Consider the following 20,236-nt stretch of genomic DNA (forward strand, 5'->3'; position numbering starts at 1 on the left):
CTCAAAACTCAAAATCTCACGATACATGGCCCCATTCATTCTTTCATGTACCCGGATCAGTCGTCCTGGCCCCTTTGCAGAGAAACAGCCCCAAAGCATGATGTTTCCACCACCATGCTTTACAGTAGGTATGGTGTTTGATGGATGCACCTCAATATTCTTTTTCCTCCAAACACGACAAGTTGTGTTTCTACCAAACAGTTCCAGTTTGGTTTCATCAGACCTTAGGACATTCTCCCAAAACTCCTCTGGATCATGCAAATGCTCTCTAGCAAACTTCAGACGGGCCCGGACATGTACTGGCTTAAGCAGTGGGACACGTCTGGCACTGCAGGATCTGAGTCCATGGTGGCGTAGTGTGTTACTTATGGTAGGCCTTGTTACATTGGTCCCAGATCTCTGCAGTTCATTCACTAGGTCCCCCCGCGTGGTTCTGGGATTTTTGCTCACCGTTCTTGTGATCATTCTGACCCCACGTAGTGGGATTTTGCGTGGAGCCCCAGATCGAGGGAGATTATCAGTGGTCTTGTATGTCTTCCATTTTCTAATTATTGCTCCCACTGTTGATTTCTTCACTCCAAGCTGGTTGGCTATTGCAGATTCAGTCTTCCCAGCCTGGTGCAGGGCTACAATTTTGTTTCTGGTGTCCTTTGACAGCTCTTTGGTCTTCACCATAGTGGAGTTTGGAGTCAGACTGTTTGAGGGTGTGCACAGGTGTCTTTTTATACTGATGCCAAGTTTAAACAGGTGCCATTACTACAGGTAATGAGTGGAGGAAAGAGGAGACTCTTAAAGAAGAAGTTACAGGTCTGTGAGAGCCAGAAATCTTGATTGTTTGTTTCTGACCAAATACTTATTTTCCACCATAATATGCAAATAAAATGTTAAAAAAACAGACAATGTGATTTTCTGGATTTTTTTTTCTCAGTTTGTCTCCCATAGTTGAGGTCTACCTATGATGTAAATTACAGACGCCTCTCATCTTTTTAAGTGGTGGAACTTGCACTATTGCTGACTGACTAAATACTTTTTTGCCCCACTGTATACTTATATGTAAAAATATAGAAAATATAGCAGTGATAAGATTATAGTTTACCACCGCCATGACCGAGTCAAATGTGCAACTTGATAAAATCAAGGAAAGGACTATAAAGTAACAAACAATGTCCTTTATCCCTTGAAAACAATTTTAGAACAAGACCCAAAAGACAAAAAAAAAAGCTCTGGCAACAGCATCTAGTATGATCATTGATGGTTTCCGATAATCATCTCGCGATTCTCTCTGTAAAGTACAAAAAATGGGTTGATAAGAAAAAAACAATAGAAAATAAGTTAAAAGACTTTCCAGTTTTACAAAAGTGGTGACCAAATGGTTTCATATAGAAATCCACTCACCCAGCTGCCGACTTTTCGCTGCTGTTCCAATTTCTGTGCTTTGGATGCAGCAGTGATGTCATGGCTGCAGATCACATCATCTCTACAGCTACTCACTGAGGTCAGAAGCTCATGCCATGTACATTAGCAGAGATGCTGAGCTCAGTGGTGGGCACAGCATGGACAATCTTCCTGTAGTTGTGATGATGTTGCTGCAGTTGTCATGTTGCAGAGAAACACAAAAGACCAGAGGAGATGCTGAGTGCTGGAGCTTGAAGAGGGAAGGTTGTGTGCCATCGGTGTTTGTAGTGTTTGTCGGGAAGGTTGTGTGCTATCGGTGTTTGTAGTGTTTGTAGGGAAGGTTGTGTGCTATCGGTGTTTGTAGTGTTTGTCGGGAAGGTTGTGTGCTATCGGTGTTTGTAGTGTTTGTAGGGAAGGTTGTGTGCTATCGGTGTTTGTAGTGTTTGTAGGGCAGGTTGTGTGCTATCGGTGTTTGTAGTGTTTGTAGGGAAGGTTGTGTGCTATCGGTGTTTGTAGTGTTTGTCGGGAAGGTTGTGTGCTATCGGTGTTTGTAGTGTTTGTCGGGAAGGTTGTGTGCTATCTGTGTTTGTAGTGTTTGTAGGGAAGGTTGTGTGCTATCGGTGTTTGTAGTGTTTGTAGGGAAGGTTGTGTGCTATCGGTGTTTGTAGTGTTTGTAGGGAAGGTTGTGTGCTATCGGTGTTTGTAGTGTTTGTAAGGAAGGTTGTGTGCTATCGGTGTTTGTAGTGTTTGTAGTTTTACAGCTATGTGATTGTTTGGGCACCATTTTTGTAAAAGTGAAAAACACTTATATAGGTATTCCAGTCTAGAGACGTTCCCCATTCTTCCCTGATTACAAGACTATGACCACAAGAAACTGATTGGAGCTACTTGTAGGACCAACACATTATCCAACAACACCAATCCAAGGTTCAGAATAACTAATCGAGTCCTAAGAAAAATCCTTCAAAATAAATGTTTTAAAATGATGAAATTTATATCTATAAGAATGGCAATAGATAAAGAATCACTGAGTATTCTACACAGTAATACAAGCTACTGATACAAAAGCAACCAAGAAAAATATTCTAAATTTTCTCTATTATTTTCAAGATTTATAGTTTAGAATATGCCTAAAATGTTAGTATTTTTTGTGTATGTATAGATATTTATTTATTACACACACACAAACATTTACACAACAGTTGTGCAAAATTCAACCCACACACTCCTAGATGTAGTATGTAAGTAGGCGACTGACTAGGTGTTTTCATGTTTCCACCATCACCTGAGAATTAAAAAGCACTATTAATTTTGGATTAATCGCCTATTTCAACTGGGAGTTAGAGAATAACCATTCCCTTTGATGTGTAACAGGTGACAAGTTGGCAATATTGTTCCTGCAAAGTGTTTCTGCTTTTATCTCCTCCCGTCTTCTCCATTCCACTCTCGTATTAATTGTAAAAGCCATTAACACCATTAGCATGCCTGGTGTGAGTTACATTTCAAAGCATGTGCGCCTAGCCCATATGCCATACGCCCAGGTCTTTTCTGCCTCTGTTTTCTTTCACGCTCATGGTCCTTGGATATGATTTTCTTGTGAAAGCACACTACCTCCTTACAAATCACTTTTGTTCTCCATCTACTCCATCGTGAAACATTTTAAAGACAGTTACCTGGAATTTTGAGGCTCAGGAACATCGGATTCTGTGCACGATTTCTTAATCTGCAAAAGTAAAAAGGCTTATTATATTATACTATATAATATCAGTGCTCAGTAACAATACAAAATGAATTTCTATTGGTACATACATTGATCTGAATTATTTTATTGTGATAATGCTTCATACTTGCGTAGTGATCATTAACCAGTGCATAAAAATAGGGGTTGTCATTATTTACATTAAAAGGTCCAAGTCGTCTAACTTGCACAACTTGTAAAAAAGGCTTTTAAAAGGCTCTGGCTGCGCCATCGCTGGCTGCTCTTGTAGTTTCCATCAGGAAAGGAAGTGACTTCATCCTATTCTTTGGTCAACTGACTATTAGGACATGTGATTGGGTACAGCCATCAAGTGACCGAAGAAAGAGGAACCACCTCTTCCTGAGAACAGGAGCGACCAGGGTTAAAATCACTAAATGCTAAAACTGACCTACCATTATGATTCCCCAGGTCATCATGAGTTCACAGATACCAAACATTTCTAGGTTCTTTTTTTTTGTGAAGTGGTGAAAAAACGTCCAAAGTTTCTAAGAAAAAAAAAATGGCACCATTTTCCAAGACCCATAGCATCTATACTTTTTGTGATCTGGGGCTGGCTGAGGGCTTGTTTTTTGAGCACCTAGCTGACATATTTATTGTTACCAATTTGGGCTAGATACAATGTTTTAATCACCTGTTATTGCATCGTATTGCATTGTAGCACCAAAAAAACATAAGTCAGGCGTTTTGATTTTTTTGTTGTTACACAGTTTACCAATTGGACTAATTGTTTTTAGATTTGGATATATTGGGCAATTCTGAATGCAGTGACCCCAAATTTGTGCATTTTTTTGCTTTATTTTGAATGGGGAAAAAGGGAGGTGATTTGAACTGTTAAGTTTATTTAAAAAAAAACATTTTTCCAACTTTCTATGTGTTTCAATAGTCCCGTTAGGAGACTTGAAGCTGCAAACATGGGTCGTGAAAGTATTTAATGGAATTGATCTTGTAGAAAATGGTATAGCATGATGTTACAGAGGAGGAGGAGGAGCTGATCAGATTGAAACACATTTTTGTGGGAAATGCTTCAGTTAAACTTGCATTTTATTAATTGAAATCCCTGATGCATACAAGTCCAGTGGGCGACACTATTCAAGGACTGATAATCTTCCCTGTATTATTGTGAATGCAGAGATAGCAGCAAAGCACTAGAATGACCTCCCACTGGACTAATATGCTTACAAAGATACAGTAAGAGATTTCAATGAATAAAGTACAAGTTCTACTGAATCTTTTCCAACAAAAATATATATTATTTTGCTAAGGTTGTCTTTAATATACCATGCTGTTCACTGATTGAACATGTACAACGTGAAAGATTCTCTTTAACCCCTTAGTGACAGAGCCAATTTGGTTCCCTAATGACCGAGCCAATTTTTACAATTCTGACCACTGTCATTTTAAGAGATTATAACTCTAGAACGCTTAAACGGATCCCGCTGGTTCTGGGACTGTTTTTCCGTGACATATTGTACTTCATGCTGTTGGTAACATTTCTTCGATATTACTTGCGATTATTTATGAAGAAAACAGAAATATGGCAAAAATGTTTAAAATTTTGCAATTTTCAAACTGAATTTTTATGCCCTTAAATCAGAGAGATATGTCACACAAAATAGTTAATAAATAACATTTCCCATATGTCTACCTTACATCAGCACAATTTTGGAAACAATTTTTTTTTGTTAGGAAGTTATAAGGGATAGAAGTTGACTAGCAATTTCTCATTTTTACAACAAAATTTACAAAACAATTTTTTTTAGGGACCATCTCACATTTAAAGTCACTTTGAGGGGTGTATGTGACAGAAAATACCCAAACTTAACACCATTCTAAAAACTACGTCCCTCAAGGTGCTCAAAACCACATTCAAGAACTTTATTAACCCTTTACGTGCTTCACAGGAACTGAAACAATGTGGAAGGAAAAAATGAACATTTAACTTTTTTTGCAAACATTTTACTTCAGAACCAATTTTTTTTATTTTCACAAGTGTAAAAAGAGAAAATAAACCACAAAATTTATTGTGCAATTTCCCCTGAATATGCCAATGCACCATATGTGGGGGTAAACCACTGTTTGGGTGCACAGCAGGGCTTGGAAGAGAAGGAGCACCGTTTTACTTTTTCAATGCAGAATGGGCTGAAATTAAGATCGGACGCCATGTTGCGTTTGGAGAGCCCCTGATGTGCGTCAACAGTGGAAACCCCCCAAACGTGACACCATTTTGGAAACTAGACCTTTTAAGGAACTTGTCTAGATGTGTGGTAAGCACTTTAAACCCACAGGAGCCGTGAAAATAAAAAGCCTTTTTTTCCTTAAAAATGATTTTTAAACTCGCAATTTGTTGTTTTCTCAAGGGTAACAGGAGAAATTGGACCCCAAAATTTGTTGTTTAGTTTGTACTGAGTACGCCGATATCCCATATGTGGGGGGACCACTGTTTGGGCACACATCGGGGCTCGGAAGGGAAGTAGTGACGTTTTAAAATGCAGACTTTGATGGAATGGTCTGCTGGTGTCATGTTGCATTTTCAGAGCCCCTGAAGTGCCTAAACAGTAGAAACCCCCCACAAGTGACCATATTTTGGAAATTAGACCCCCAAGGTAGGATTGAGCGACCTTTACTTTTATAGGGTCGGGTCGGGTTTCACGAAACCCGACTTTTTCAAAAGTCGGGTCGAGTGAAATCGGCCGATCCTATAAAAAAGTCGGGGTCGGGGTCGGCCGAAACTCGAAACCCAATGCAGTGCATTGGGTTTCCAATGGTTCCCAGGGTCTGAAGGAGCGGAAACTCTCCTTCAGGCCCTGGGATCCATATTTAAGTGTAAAATAAAGAATTAAAATAAAAAATATCGCTATACTTACCCTCTGACGCGCCCTGGTACTAACCGGGAACCTTCCTTCCTTCGAATCAGCGCTTGCAGGACCTTGCGGTGACGTCGCGGTGACGTCGCGGCTTGTGATTGGTCGCGCGGCCGCCCATGTGACCGCTCGTGCGACCAATCACAAGCCGCGACGTCACCGCGACGTCACGCAAGGTCCTGCAAGCGCTGATTCTTAGGAAGGAAAGCTGCCGGAAAGAAGCAGGGCGCGTCCGAGGGTGAGTATATTCCTATTAGGTATATACTCACCCTCGAACGCGCCCTGCTTCTTTCCGGCAGCCTTCTTTCCTTCGAATCAGCGCTTGCAGGACCTTGCGTGACGTCGCGATGACGTCGCGGCTTGTGATTGGTCGCGCGAGCGGTCACATGGGCGGCCGCGCAACCAATCACAAGCCGCGACGTCACCGCGACGTCACCGCAAGGACCTGCAAGCGCTGATTCGAAGGAAGGAAGGTTCCCGGTTATTACCAGGGCGCGTCAGAGGGTAAGTATAGCGATATTTTTTATTTTGATTCTTTATTTTACATTAAATATGGATTCCGATACCGATTTCTGATATTGCAACCATATCGGAAATCGGGATCGGAATTCCGATACCACATTCAGAAGATCGCCGACTTCATGGCCGACCCCACACAGGGGTCGGGTCGGGTTTCATGAAACCCGACTTTGCCAAAAGTCGGCGACTTCTGAAAGTGGCCGACCCGTTTCGCTCAACCCTACCCCAAGGAACTTATCTAGATATGTGGTGAGCATATTGAACACCCAAGTGTTTCACAGAAGTTTGACGCAGAGCCGTGAAAATAAAATAAAAAATCTTTTTTTTCCGCAAAAATTCCCCTTTTTTTATTTTTGCAAGGGTAACAGGAGAAACTAACCATAACCCTAATCAAAACCCTAAGCCCAAAACACGCTTAATCATAATCTCAACCCTAACCTCAAACCTTACCCTAATCCCAACCCTAATCCCAATACACTCCTAACCCTAATCCCAACCCTAACCTTAACCCTAATCCCAAACCTACAGCTATATGAAAAAGTTTGGGCACCCCTATTAATCTTAAGCTTAATGTTTTATAAAAATTGTTCTTTTTGCAATAGCTATTTCAGTTTCATATATCTAATAACTGTTGGACACAGTAATGTTTCTGCCTTGAAATGAGGTTTATTGTACTAACAGAAAATGTGCAATCTGCATTCAAACAAAATTTGACAGGTGCATAAGTATGGGCACCCCACCAGAAAAGTGACATTAATATTTAGTAGATCCTCCTTTTGCAAAAATAACAGCCTCTAGTCGCCTCCTTTAGCATTTAATGAGTTCCTGGATCCTGGATGAAGGTATTTTTGACCATTCCTCTTTACAAAATGATTCCAGTTCAGTTTGATGGTCGCCGAGCATGGACAGCCCTCTTCAAATGATCCCACAGATGTTCAATGATATTCCGGTCTGGGGACTGGGATGGCCAATCCAGAACAGTGTAATTGTTCCTCTGCATGAATGCCAGAGTAGATTTGGAGCGGTGTTTTGGATTATTGTCTTGCTGAAAGATCCATTCCCTGCGTAACTTCAACTTTGTCACTGATTCATGAACATTATTGTCAAGAATCTGCTGATACTGAGAGGAATCCATGCATCCCTCAACTTTAACAAGATTCCCGGTGCCGGCATTGGCCACACAGCCCAAAAGCATGATGGAACCTCCACCAAATTTTGCTGTGGGTAGCAAGTGTTTTTCTTGGAATGCTGTGTTTTTTGGCTGCCATGCATAATGCCTTTTTGTATGACCAAACAACTCAATCTTGGCATCATCAGTCCACAGGACCTTCTTCCAAAAAGAAATTGGCTTCTCCAAATGTGTTTTTGCATACCTCAGCTGACTCTGTTTGTGGCGTGCTTGCAGAAACGGCTTCTTTCGCATCACTCTCCCATGCAGCTTCTCCTTGTGCAAAGTGCGTTGTATAGTTGACCGATGCACAGTGACACCATATGCAGCAAGTTGATGCTGCAGCTCTCTGGAGGTGGTCTGATGATTGTCCTTGACTGATCTCACCATTCTTCTTCTCTGCCTTTCTGATGTTTTTCTTGGCCTGCCACTTCTGGCCTTAACAAGAACTGTACCTGTGTTCTTCCATTTCCTTACTATGTTCCCCACAGTGGAAATTGACAGCTTTTTGTATCCTTTCCCTGAACAACTATGTTGTGTAATCTATGTTTTCAGATCATTAGACAGTTGTTTTGAGGAGCCCATGATGCCACTCTTCAGAGGAGATTCAAACAGAACAACTTGCAAGTGGCCACTTTAAGTAGCTTTTCTCATGATTGCATACACCTGGCTATGGAGTTCAAAGCTCAATGAAGTTAGAAAGCCAAAAAAAGTGCTTTAGTAAGTCAGCAAAAAGTAGGTAGTAGTATTTAAAACAAGAAAATGATAAGGGTGCCCATACTTATGCACCTGTCAAATTTTGCTTAAATGCAGATTGCACATTTTCTGCTAGTACAATAAACCTCATTTCAAGGCAGAAACATTACTGTGTCCAACAGTTATTAGATATATGAAACTGAAATAGCTGTTGCAAAAAACACAATTTTTATAAAACATTAAGCTTAAGATTAATAGGGGTGCCCAAACTTTTTCATATAACTGTAACCCTAATCCCAAATATAACCCTAATGCCAACCCTAACCCGAATGCCAACCCTAACCCTAATACTAATCCTAACGCTAATGCAAGCCCTAATCCCAACCCTAACCCTAACCCTAATCCCTACTCCAACCCAAACTTTAGCCCAACCCTAACCCTAACTTTAGCCCCAACCCTAACCCTAGCCCTAACCCTAACCCTAACTTTAGCACCAATCCTAACCCTAGCCCTAACTGTAGCCCCAACCCTAACTGTTATGACCTGGTGGTCAGGACAATAATGGACCTGATGGTTAAGAGCACACGGAATGACCTGATAGTTACTGATAATATAGGACGAGCTCTGAGACGTGGGAACTCTGCTGACCGCAATCCCTAATCCTATCACACACACTAGAAATAGCCGTGGATTGCTCCTAACGCTCCCTATGCAACTCGACACAGCCTAAGGAACTAGCTAGCCCTAAAGATAGAAAAATAAAGCCTACCTTGCCTCAGAGAAATTCCCCAAAGGAAAAGGCAGCCCCCCACATATAATGACTGTGAGTAAAGATGAAAATTACAAACACAGAGATGAAATAGATTTAGCAAAGTGAGGCCCGACTTACTGAACAGACAGAGGATAGGAAAGGTAGCTTTGCGGTCAGCACAAAAAACTACAAAAAGACCACGCAGAGGGCGCAAAAAGACCCTCTGCACCGACTCACGGTGCGGAGGCGCTCCCTCTGCGTCCTAGAGCTTCCAGCAAGCAAGACAACAATCAAAAAAGCAAGCTGGACAGAAAAATAGCAAACTAAAGAAAAACAAGCAGGAACTTAGCTTCTGCTGGGAAGACAGGTCACAAGAACGATCCAGGAGTGAACTAGACCAATACTGGAACATTGACAGGTAGCATGGAGCAATGATCTAGGTGGAGTTAAATAGAGCAGCCATCTAACGAATTAACCTCGTCACCTGTGGAAGGAACCTCAGAAGCCGCAGCCCCACTCACAACTCCCAGAGGAAGCCCATGGACAGAACCAGCCGAAGTACCATTCATGACCACAGGAGGGAGCTTGACAACAGAATTCACAACACCTAACCCTAACATTAGCCCCAACCCTAACCCTAATTGGAAAATAGAAATACATACCGTTTTTATTTTATTGTTTGTTCCTAACTAAGGGGGTGATAAAGGGGTGGTTATTTATAATTTTTTCTATTTTGATCACTGTGATAGGATCTCACGGTGACCAAAATAAAATAAGAGGAAGAGTCTTCCTCTGCCGGCCGGCAGATCACGGCGGGTGCACTGCGCTTGCACCCGCCATTTTCTTACCGGAGGAAGAAGCTGGTGGCCAGGAGGGGACGCAGGAGGACCCAGGGACACCAGTAAGTATAACAGGGTTCCCTATCCCCCTATTTCTCTGTCCTCTGATGTGCAATCACATCAGAGGACAGAGAATGACAGACATCGCTTTTTTTTTGCGGCTGCCGGTAAACGGTTAATTACCGGCGATCGCAACCCAGGGTTCGGTAAAAACCGACCCGAATCATGTTCTCTGGGGTTTCAGCTACCCCCGGCAATCGAGACACCAGAAAAAATCTGATTCTGAGGGGCGCTATACATTTTTTCCACAGCACCGTTAATTAACGGCGCTGTGGTTTAAGTACCCTTAACTGCCGCCGTTAAAAGGCATATTTTCGGTCATTAAGGGGTTAAATTATTTGTACCGGGACCTCACAAACTGCCTAAGATAATGCTTGAGCCTCCATCTGTAGTGGAAATTCATGCCCATGATTAAAAATTTTCAATTTTCCATCTCTTACTTCCTGAACCCATTATAACATTAACCCCTTCATGACCTTGGGATTTTTCATTTTTCCATGTTCGTTTTTCACTCCCCTCCTTCCCAGAGCCATAACTTTTTTATTTTTCTGTCAATTTAGCCATGTGAGGGCTTATTTTTTGCGGGACGAGTTGTACTTTTGAATGACATCATTGGTTCTAGCATGCCGTGTACTAGAAAATGGGAAAAAAATTCCAAGTGCAGTCCCACACTTGTTTTTTGTTTGGCTTTTTTGCTAGGTTCACTAAATGCTAAAACTGACCCAAAATTAGCATTATCCAGGTCATTTCGAGTTCATAGACACCAAACATGACTAGGTTATTTTTTACCTAAGTGGTGAAAAAAAATTTCCGATACTCGTAGCGTCTCCATTTTTCATGATCGGGGTCGGTTGAGGGCTTATTTTTTGCGTGCTGAGCTGGCATTTTTAACGGTAGTATTTTGGTGCAGATACATTCTTTTGATCGCCCATTATTCCGTTTTAATGCAATGTCGCAGCGACCAAAAAAACATAATTCTGGCGTTTCAAATTTTTTTCTCGCTACGCTGTTTAGCAATCAGGTTAATGCTTTTTTTTTGTTGATAGATCTTGCGATTCTGAATGCGGCGATACCAAATATGTGTAGGTTTGATTTTTTTTTTTATTTATTTCGATTGGGGCGAAAGGGGGGTGATTTAAACTTTTATATTTTTTTATTTTTTTCACATTTTTTTTTTAATTTTTTTTTTTACTTTTGCCATGCTTCAATAGCCTCCATGGGAGGCTAGAAGCAGGCACAGCACGATCGGCTCTGCTATGTAGCAGAAAATCAGGTGTGCTGTGAGCGCCAACTACAGGGTGGCGCTCACAGCTGCTGGGGATCTGTAACCATAGAGGTCTTAAGGACCTCTATGGTTACCATTCTGAAGCATCTCCGACCTCCGATCATGTGGCGGGGGTCGGCGATTCCGTCATTTACGGCTGCCCGGCCAGATGCGGTAGTTAAATGCCGCTGTCTGCATTTGGGAAGAGAAGGAGTGCCCTTTTCCTTTTTCAATGAAGAATTAGCTGGAATTGAGATCGGACATCATGTCGTGTTTGGAAAGCCCCTGATGTGCCTAAACAGAGGAAACCCCCCACAAGTGACACCATTTTGGAAACTAGACCCCTTAAGGAACTTATCTAGATGTGTGGTGAGCACTTTAAGCCCCCAAGTGCTTCACAGAAATTTATTAAGTAGAGCCGTGAAAATAAAAAATCTTTTTTTCTTTCCTCAAAAATGATTTTTTAGCCTGCAAATTTTTATTTTCTCAAGGGTAACAGGAGACATTGGACACCAAAATCTGTTGACCTGTTTGTCCTGAGTATGCTAATACCCCATATGTGGGGGGGGGCACTGTTTGGGCACACATCGGGGCTCGAAAGGGAAGGAGCGCCGCTTGGAATGCAGACTTTGATGGGATGGTCTGGGGGCGTCATGTTGCATTTGCAGAGCTCCTGATGTACCGAAACAGTAGAAACCCCAAACAAGTGACCCCATTTTGGAAACTAGACCCCCCAAAGAGCATATCTAGATGTGTGGTGTGCACTATGAACCCCCAACTGCTTCACAGAAGTTTATAATGTAGAGCCATGAAAATAAAAAAAATCATATTCTTTCCACAAAAATGATCTTTTCACCCCAAAATTTTTACTTTCACAAGGGTAACAGGAGAACTTGGCCCCCTAAATTTATTGTGCAATTTATGCTGAGTAGGCTGATATCCCATATGTGGGGGTAAACCACTGTTTGGGCACATGGCAGAGCTCGGAAGGGAAGGAGTGCCGTTTTGGAATGCAGACTTTGATAGAATGGTCTGCGGGCGTTATGTTGCGTTTGCAGAGTCCCTGATGTACCTAAACAGTAAAAACCCCCACAAGTGACCCTGTTTTGGAAACTATACCCCGCCATGGAACTTATCTAGATGTGTGGTGAGAACTTTAAATGCCCAAGTGCATCACAGACGTTTATAATGCAGAGTCATAAAAATAAAAAATATTTTTTTCCACAAAAAGATAAATTAGCCACCAAGTTTTAATTTTCACAAAGGTAACAAGAGAAATTGGACCCCAAAAGTTGTTGTCCAAATTGTCCTGAGTATGCTGGTACCCCATCTGTGGGGGGACCACTGTTTGGGCGCACGGCAGAGCTTGGAAGGGAAGGAGCGCCGTTTTTTAATGCAGACTTTGATAGAATGGTCTGCGGGCGTTATGTTGCGTTTGCAGAGCCCCTGATGTACCTAAACAGTAAAACCCCCCACAAGTGACCCTATTTTGGAAACTAGACCCCATGGAACTTATCTAGATGTGTGGTGAGAACTTTGAATGCCCAAGTGCTTCACAAAAGTTTAGAAAGCAGAGTCGTGAAAATAAAAAATATTTTTTTTTCCACAAAAAAGATTTTTTAGCCCCCAAGTTTTTATTTTCACAAGGGTAACAGGAGAAATTGGACCCCAAAAGTTATTGTCCAATTTATTCCGAGTATGCTGATGCCCCATATGTGGGGGTAAACCTCTGTTTGGGCGCATGGTAGAGCTCAGAAGGGAGGGAGCACCATTTGACTTTTTGAGTGCAAAATTGGCTGTCGTGTAGTGTTTGGAGACCCCCTGATGTACCTAAACAGTGGAAACCCCCCAATTCTAACTCCAACCCTAACCCCAACACACTCCTAACCCTAATCCCAACCTGATCCATAATCTTAATCTCAACCCTAACGATAATCACAACCCTAGCCCCAAAAACAACCCTAATCTCAACCCTAACCATAACCCTAATCAAAACCCTAAATCCAACACACCCCTAATCCTAATCTCAACCCTAGCCTCAAACCTAACCCTAATCCCAATACACCCCTAACCCTAATCCCAACCCTATTGTTAACCCTAATCCCAAACCTGTCATGATCCCAATGGCAGGGGATCACAAAAGGACAAGCACACAAAAAACAGAACAAGCTCTAGGGTGATGGAAACTGAGCTGACCGCGATCCTGAACCTAATTCACAACACTAGCAGTAGCCGGGGAACGTGCCTACGATGATTCTAGACGTCTCGCGCCAGCCGAAGGACTAGCTTCCCCTATTAGAAGAAACAAAGACCTCTCTTGCCTCCAGAGAAACACCCCACAGAAATAGCAGCCCCCCACATGTAATGACGGTGAAATGAGAGGAAAGCACATACGTAGTAATGAAAACAGATTCAGCAAAATGAGGCCCGCTAAAACTAGCTAGCAGAGGATACAAAAGTGAACTGCGCGGTCAGCGAAAAACCCTTCAAAAAAAACATCCTGAAATTACCTGAACTCATGTGCCAACTCATGGAACATGAGGAGTAATATCAGCCCACTAGAGCAACCAGCAACAAGGAATCACATAACTGCAAGCTGGACTAAAACAAAAATAAAGCAAAACGTGGAACAGGAAAATAAAAAACTTAGCTTGTCCTGAAGATTACTGAAGCGGAAAGCAGAGGTAACAAGACACACTGATTACATTGATCGCCGGCGAGGAAATGACAAGAAAGCCAGGTTAAATAGGAAACTCCCATATCCTGATAGAACAGGTGGACACCAGAGACCGCAGAGAACACAAGTCACCCAGTACCATCTGTAACCACCAGAGGGAGCCCAAAAACAGAATCCACAACACAAACCTAACCCTAATCTCAAGCCTAACCCTAATGCCAACCCTAACCCTAATACCAACCCTAATCCAAACCCTAACCCTAATCCCAACTCTAACCCAAACTTTAGCCGCAACCCTAGCCCTAACTTTAGCTCCAACCCTAACCCTAGCCCTAACCCTATCTTTAACCCCAACCCTAGCCCTAACCCTAGCCCTAAATTTAGCCCCAACCCTAACCCTAACCCTAGCCCTAACTTTAGCCCCAACCCTAACCCTAGCCCTAACTCTAGCCCTAAGGCTACTTTTACACTTGTGTCGTGTGGCATCCGTCACAATCCGTCATTTTGGACAAAAACAAATCCTGCAAATGTGCCCGCAGGATGCGTTTTTTGCCCATAGGCATGTATTGCCGATAGATCGCGATGGATGGCTACACGTCGTGTCCATCGTGCACTGGATCTGTTGTGTTTTGGCGGACTGTCGTCACAAAAACCATTCAATGTAACTTTTTTTGTACGTCGCGTCCACCATTTCCGACCACGCATGTGTGGCCATAACTCCGCCCCCTCCTCCCCAGGACATAGACTGGGCAGCGGATGTGTTGAAAAACTGCATCCGCTGCCCACGTTGTGCACAATTTTCACAATGTTCGTCGGTACATCGGGCCAACGCATGGCGACGGCCCTGTACCGATGCAAGTGTGAAAGAAGCCTAACCCTAGCCCTAACCCTAGCCCTAACCCTAACCCTAAATTTAGCCCCAACCCTAACCCTAACCCTAAATTTAGCCCCAACTCCTCTGGCTGCCGGCTGGCAGATCATGGCAGGGGCACTGTGCATGCGCCCACCATTTTCTTATCGGATAAAGAAGCCGGCGGGCAGGAGGGGAAGCAGGAGGACCCAGGGACATCAGTAAGTATAGCAGGGTCCCCGAATCCCCCTATTTCTCTGTCCTCTGATGTGCGATCACATCAGAGGACAGAGAATGACACATAGCTTTTTTTTTTGCAGCTGCCAGTAAACAGTTAATTACCAGCGATCGCAAAACAGGGGTCGGTAAAAACCGACCCCTATGATGTTCTTTGGGGTCGGCCGGCGGGTGCACTGCGCATGAGCCCACCATTTTTTAGCCGGAACAAGATGGCGGCGCCTATCGGGAGCCACGAGGAGCACCGGGGGAGACAGGTGAGTATTGGGGGGCTATCGGGGACCCCATTTCTCTGTCCTCTGATGTGCGATCACATCAGAGGACAGAGAAATTAAATGGGAAATCACGTTTTGTTTTTTTTTGCCGCCATTAAAAGGCGTGTCGGTGGTTGTTAAGGGGTTAGTGATAGATGGGGACAGAGGATGCTTACAATTTAAAGAGAAGAGACAGTAAATAAAGAAAGGATACTATAAGTGAGGGTAGAAGCCATTCATATGGTAGGTTGGGGCAAGTAAATGTTTGTTAACTGGATGTTGAAGGAGTAAATTCTAGAAATGTTTTTAAGGTAGTTGCAGCAGAAGGTGGTAATGGCCTTGATGTGTGGTTTGAAAAATGGAAAAGAATCAAAAAGGTTATTCTAAGATGCAATATTAAAGTCTGGGAAAGGAAAGATGCAGTACTATACCAATAATAACCGCAGCCCATGTGGCTACTATGGAGCAATTGAGTCAGAATGCAGTATATATTTTTTTTAACCTTTTGCTGGCCCTCCACTGTAAAGCTGGCAACCATTTTGCTGAATTTGCTCAGAGACGATTACAAAAAGCCATGACATTGTTTCAACTTTCTCAGGTTAAAGGGCTAGATGGAGAATAATAGGTACAATAGAGCAGAGCCTTGAGGACATGGACAAGATAATGTGATGACATGTGAGTGGGAGACATAATAATTGATAAGGTATAAGGAGATTAAGAAAGGTCTAAGTCTCTGATACCAAGGGATGAGTGAGTTTGTAGGGGTCTGGAACCAATTGCTCCATGATTTCTCCTCCCTTCAGTTTTGTCACTCAATACAATAACTTCCCATTAATTGCAAAGTGTGGGAACGTGGTGTTTGCCCCCGGCTCTTGAGCAACCCAATAAGTGACGGTAACATTGTCAAACGCCCCCTTTAAGGTAAGGTATCTAATTTGAGCTTTCCCAAAATTTCCCTCCTCATTCATTCAAATCAGGAAGGGTGGCCTCTTCGGACATGATCTCGTCCTCCTCCCCGGCAAGGAAAAATAGGGGGAACTCTTCCACCTTTAATTTTGATGGGATTTGTTCCCCAGGGATCTGGCTTTTGTCCAAAATACCCAACACAGTTCTCTTTGCCACAAGTCCCAAAATAAGGAAAAATCCCACCCCAATATGACTGGATTTATCAAATCCTTGACTAACCCGATCTCAAGGAACTTGGTCCCGCCAGTCTGTTTAAATAGTTACTCTGGCCAGAGATGAGTCCTCTGTGTATACAACAAATGCCCATGAATTTGAGATCAACTGATGGGGAAGAGTAGCACTGATCAGGGTCACAAGACTTTCCGAGTCTAAGAGTCCAAGTACCATTAACTGACACGGCACTTGCCTGCGGCCCCTCGCCAGGTTGACTGTCTACACTATAGGCCGGAAAGGCATAATAGGAACAACACTGCCTTACATTGCAATCTATCATTTCTGGGGACATTTGACACAGGGCCTGTATGTGTTCAGAATCATGACATCGCCAACAGACCACATCCTTAACAACAGTCTTTGGGGAACCCTGAAAATAATTTAGACACCCCTTTCTGGCTCTAGACCCCCTCAGTGGTGATCCCGCCCAGTTTTGGGTATTTTAGTGTGGGGAAGTGATGTCTGGCTTCCATTAGGATTTCTCAACAATCTGGCACTACTCCACTAGCCTACTCCACTAGATTCCGAGGATCACCTTAGGGCACCTAAGTCTGCACTGACCTGGGCAGGGAGTGGATGAATTTGTCCATCAACACACGCTTAACCATTTGGGCAGGAGTGGAAGACTCTTGCTGCAACCACTTTTAGGCCAGATGCTGCAAGTCAAACATTTGGATGAGCGAGCCCAAGAGAGAACTTCCGGTCACAAATTTAGTGGCACAAAGGTCTTGCCAGGGGGCACAGACTCTAGCGAGACTGGGACCACAGTTCTCAGGCTCTCTGAAGGGACAATTAGCCGAGGCTCCTCTTTCTTCTCTGATGACACTACTGTTCTGTCCCCACATGAGGCGAATGGAGGTGTGGTTGACTATTAAGGGTTGTGAGAGAGATTCATACCTTCAGTTTTCCTCGATGTGAGGCAGACAGGACCAATGCTGTTCAGCGTTTGGAGAGATGATGCATACCAGGGATTGTGCAATCCAGACTTGTTTATTTGAAATCTGGATATACAGCATAGGATGTATACAGTAACTTCTCTAGAGTTGAGTCAGATACAGCAAGTGAGCAGCAAGAGTGAACAGCAAGAGGTCGAAAGACTGATGCCTTCCTAAGCACATTTCAAGCGTGTCCTCTCACAACAGCATGTAAGCTGAAAATGAAATGGCTGCCAGAGGAAGAGAAGACTTAACCCCTGAACCGGGAGTGGAAGACATGCCCACAAGAATTAATGAATAACAAGCTGCCATACAGAAAAAGGCCATTGGGTGGCAGCAGAGTAAAATATAACAACATACATAGAAAAATACAATGCATAGAAACTGAATAGCATAACTTACACGGAACAGCACAACTACAGAGTGGGAGAGAGCATCGGCACGGAAGTTCCTCTCTCCGGAAAGAAAACTGAGGGTGAAGTCAAACTAGGAGAAGAACAGGGACAATCTAGCCTGGTGAGAGTTTAGCCGCTGGGAAGTTTGTAAATAAACCAAATTCTTGTGGTCAGTGTACACTTGGAAGGGAAAACGAGCCCCCTCCAGGAGGTGTCTCCACTCCGAAAAGGCCAACATCATGGCTAGCAACTCCCTGTCCCCAATGGAATAGTTCCTCTTCGCCAGTGAGGTCTTAGAGAAGAATAAGCAAGGATGCTCCCGACCTTGAGCATCCTTTTGGAAAAGGACTGCTCCAGCACCGACGAAAGAGGCATCGACCTCCATAATAAATGGTTTATCAACATCGGGGTGATGTAAAACAGCAGCACTAGCAAAGTGTGACTTGATAGAGTGGAAGGCCTAGGAGACCTCCTCCGAACACAATTTGGGATTAGCTCCCTTCTTGGTGAAGGCAACCAAAGTTGAGAAGTGGGGAATGAACTGGCGGTAATAGTTAATGAACCCCATAAAATTCTGCACTGCTTTGAGAGAATTAGGTTCCTGCCAGTCCATCACAGCCTGTAAGCTTGGCAGGATCCATGGCCAATCCCTAGACAGAGAGGATATTGCCCAGCAAAGGCAAGGACTCCTGCTCAAATACACACTGTTAGGGCTGGCGAAATGCACCAAATAAGTATAAAGATAGTAAAAGGTACGTTCGCAGCCCGGGGTCCACTGTGTAGAGATGCAACCTGCTGCTAGGTAATGGCAGCACTATATGGCGGTACTACGCCGGAATAAACTTCCATCTCCCGGTGTGAACTGATGCAAACTCAGTTGTTTCACATAGTCGCAGGGAAACTAAGGAAATGCTGTGCCCTGTTAGCAGTCACAGGGTGCAGCAGATGGACGCTAGTGGGATCTCCGAAATTCACCCCCACTATGCTGGTGATTGATCCCGCTCTGACCCTCAGTGGCTTTTCAGCCCATGCCTGAGGATGCCCCGAGTCAGATGCTGAGATCAAGCAGGAGTTCCCACCCTACACTGACCGGTTGTCAGGACTAATCAAAGATTACTGCACAGAGTGCGTACAGCGCCGCACTGGCGGATGCCACTTACCATCCTTACAAGGGTTAGGAAAGCGCTCTAATTGCGCATGGCGCTGCACTGGCGGTCCCTGCTGGTTAGGCGCAGTAAGGATCATGTTCTTGTGTTAAGGACAGCACTGTCAGGCGCTAGGTAGTTCCAATATTCTCAGGCATTTAAAAACTCTAGGAATGGGAATGATTAAGGAGCAATCACTAGAACAGGCATACAGACACAGACACGTTTACTGGTTTATACTAGCGCATGGCTGTGTGGCCATATGAACCTTTTATAGCAGAAGCACTCCGGGACCTTCCTAGTGGTTCAAAAGGAGCTGCCACAGGACCTGACCATGTGACCCCGACCTCCAATGACAGGTCGTTCCTTGGGCATGCTCAGAAGAAGAAAAGCAGGACTTAGTCCCAGGAGGGCCTGCTCGCCGCTGATCAGTGCTGGTTACAATGACTAAGGCTACTTTCACACTAGTCTGTCGGTACGGGCCGTCGCAAACCGTCGGCCCGACATACCGACGGACAGTGTGATTAATTAGCACGTCGTGGGCACCGGATGAAGTTTTACAACGCATCCGTTGCCCATTGTGAGTTCCAGAGAGGAGGGGGCGGACCCAACGCACAAAAAAAGTTACATTGAATGTTTTTTGTGCGTCGTGGCCGCCAAAAACACGACACATCCGTCGAACGACGGATACGACGTGTGGCAATACGTCGCAATGCGTCGCTAATGCAAGTCTATAGAGAAAAAACGCATCCTGCGGGCAACTTTGCAGGATGCCTTTTTTCTCAAAAACGACGCACTGTGTCGTCCATCACACGATGCTAGTGTGAAAGTAGCCTAAGCCTGGAAGGGCCACAATAACCAAACACACAGTATCTGCTTGACCCAGGTTTTGGGACCGACGTCTCTGCTGAGCAGGCTCCACTGCGGCTGGAGGAGAATGGGAGACTGCAGCGGAGGTGGTTTGAGATTACCCATGTGCAGCGGTGGGAACTCGACACCTAACACACACGTCTCCAACTTGGCATAGTGGGAGTTTGCAGTAGGAGGTCCAAGACTTTGCAAACGTCTCTCTGGTGGGATTCTATATCTGGAGAGTAGATGAGAATGTCATGCAGATAGACTATGACCGAGGTGGTGAGCATGTGCCGGTAGATATCGCTCACAAAGTCTTGGAAAATGGCCGGGGCATTACACAGCACAAAGGGCATCACCAGGTACTCATAGTGGTCATCACTGGTCTTAAAAGCCGTCT

The 20,236-nt window shown here is 43.9% G+C and overlaps 1 protein-coding gene across 4 annotated transcripts in view; it reads right to left on the reverse strand.

Annotated features, from left to right (window-relative positions):
- The window catches only part of EYA4 (EYA transcriptional coactivator and phosphatase 4), a 588,086-nt gene that overhangs the window by 288,888 nt on the left and 278,962 nt on the right, over positions 1–20,236 (reverse strand). For all 4 annotated transcript variants that reach the window (XM_069726001.1, XM_069726000.1, XM_069725999.1 and 1 more), the window contains exon 3: positions 3,069–3,118. In XM_069726001.1, the coding sequence (XP_069582102.1) occupies positions 3,069–3,118 (50 nt within the window). The remainder of the gene's footprint in view (positions 1–3,068; positions 3,119–20,236) is intronic.

Source organism: Ranitomeya imitator, chromosome 5 (assembly GCF_032444005.1).
Source record: "Ranitomeya imitator isolate aRanImi1 chromosome 5, aRanImi1.pri, whole genome shotgun sequence".
NCBI lineage: Eukaryota > Metazoa > Chordata > Amphibia > Anura > Dendrobatidae > Ranitomeya > Ranitomeya imitator.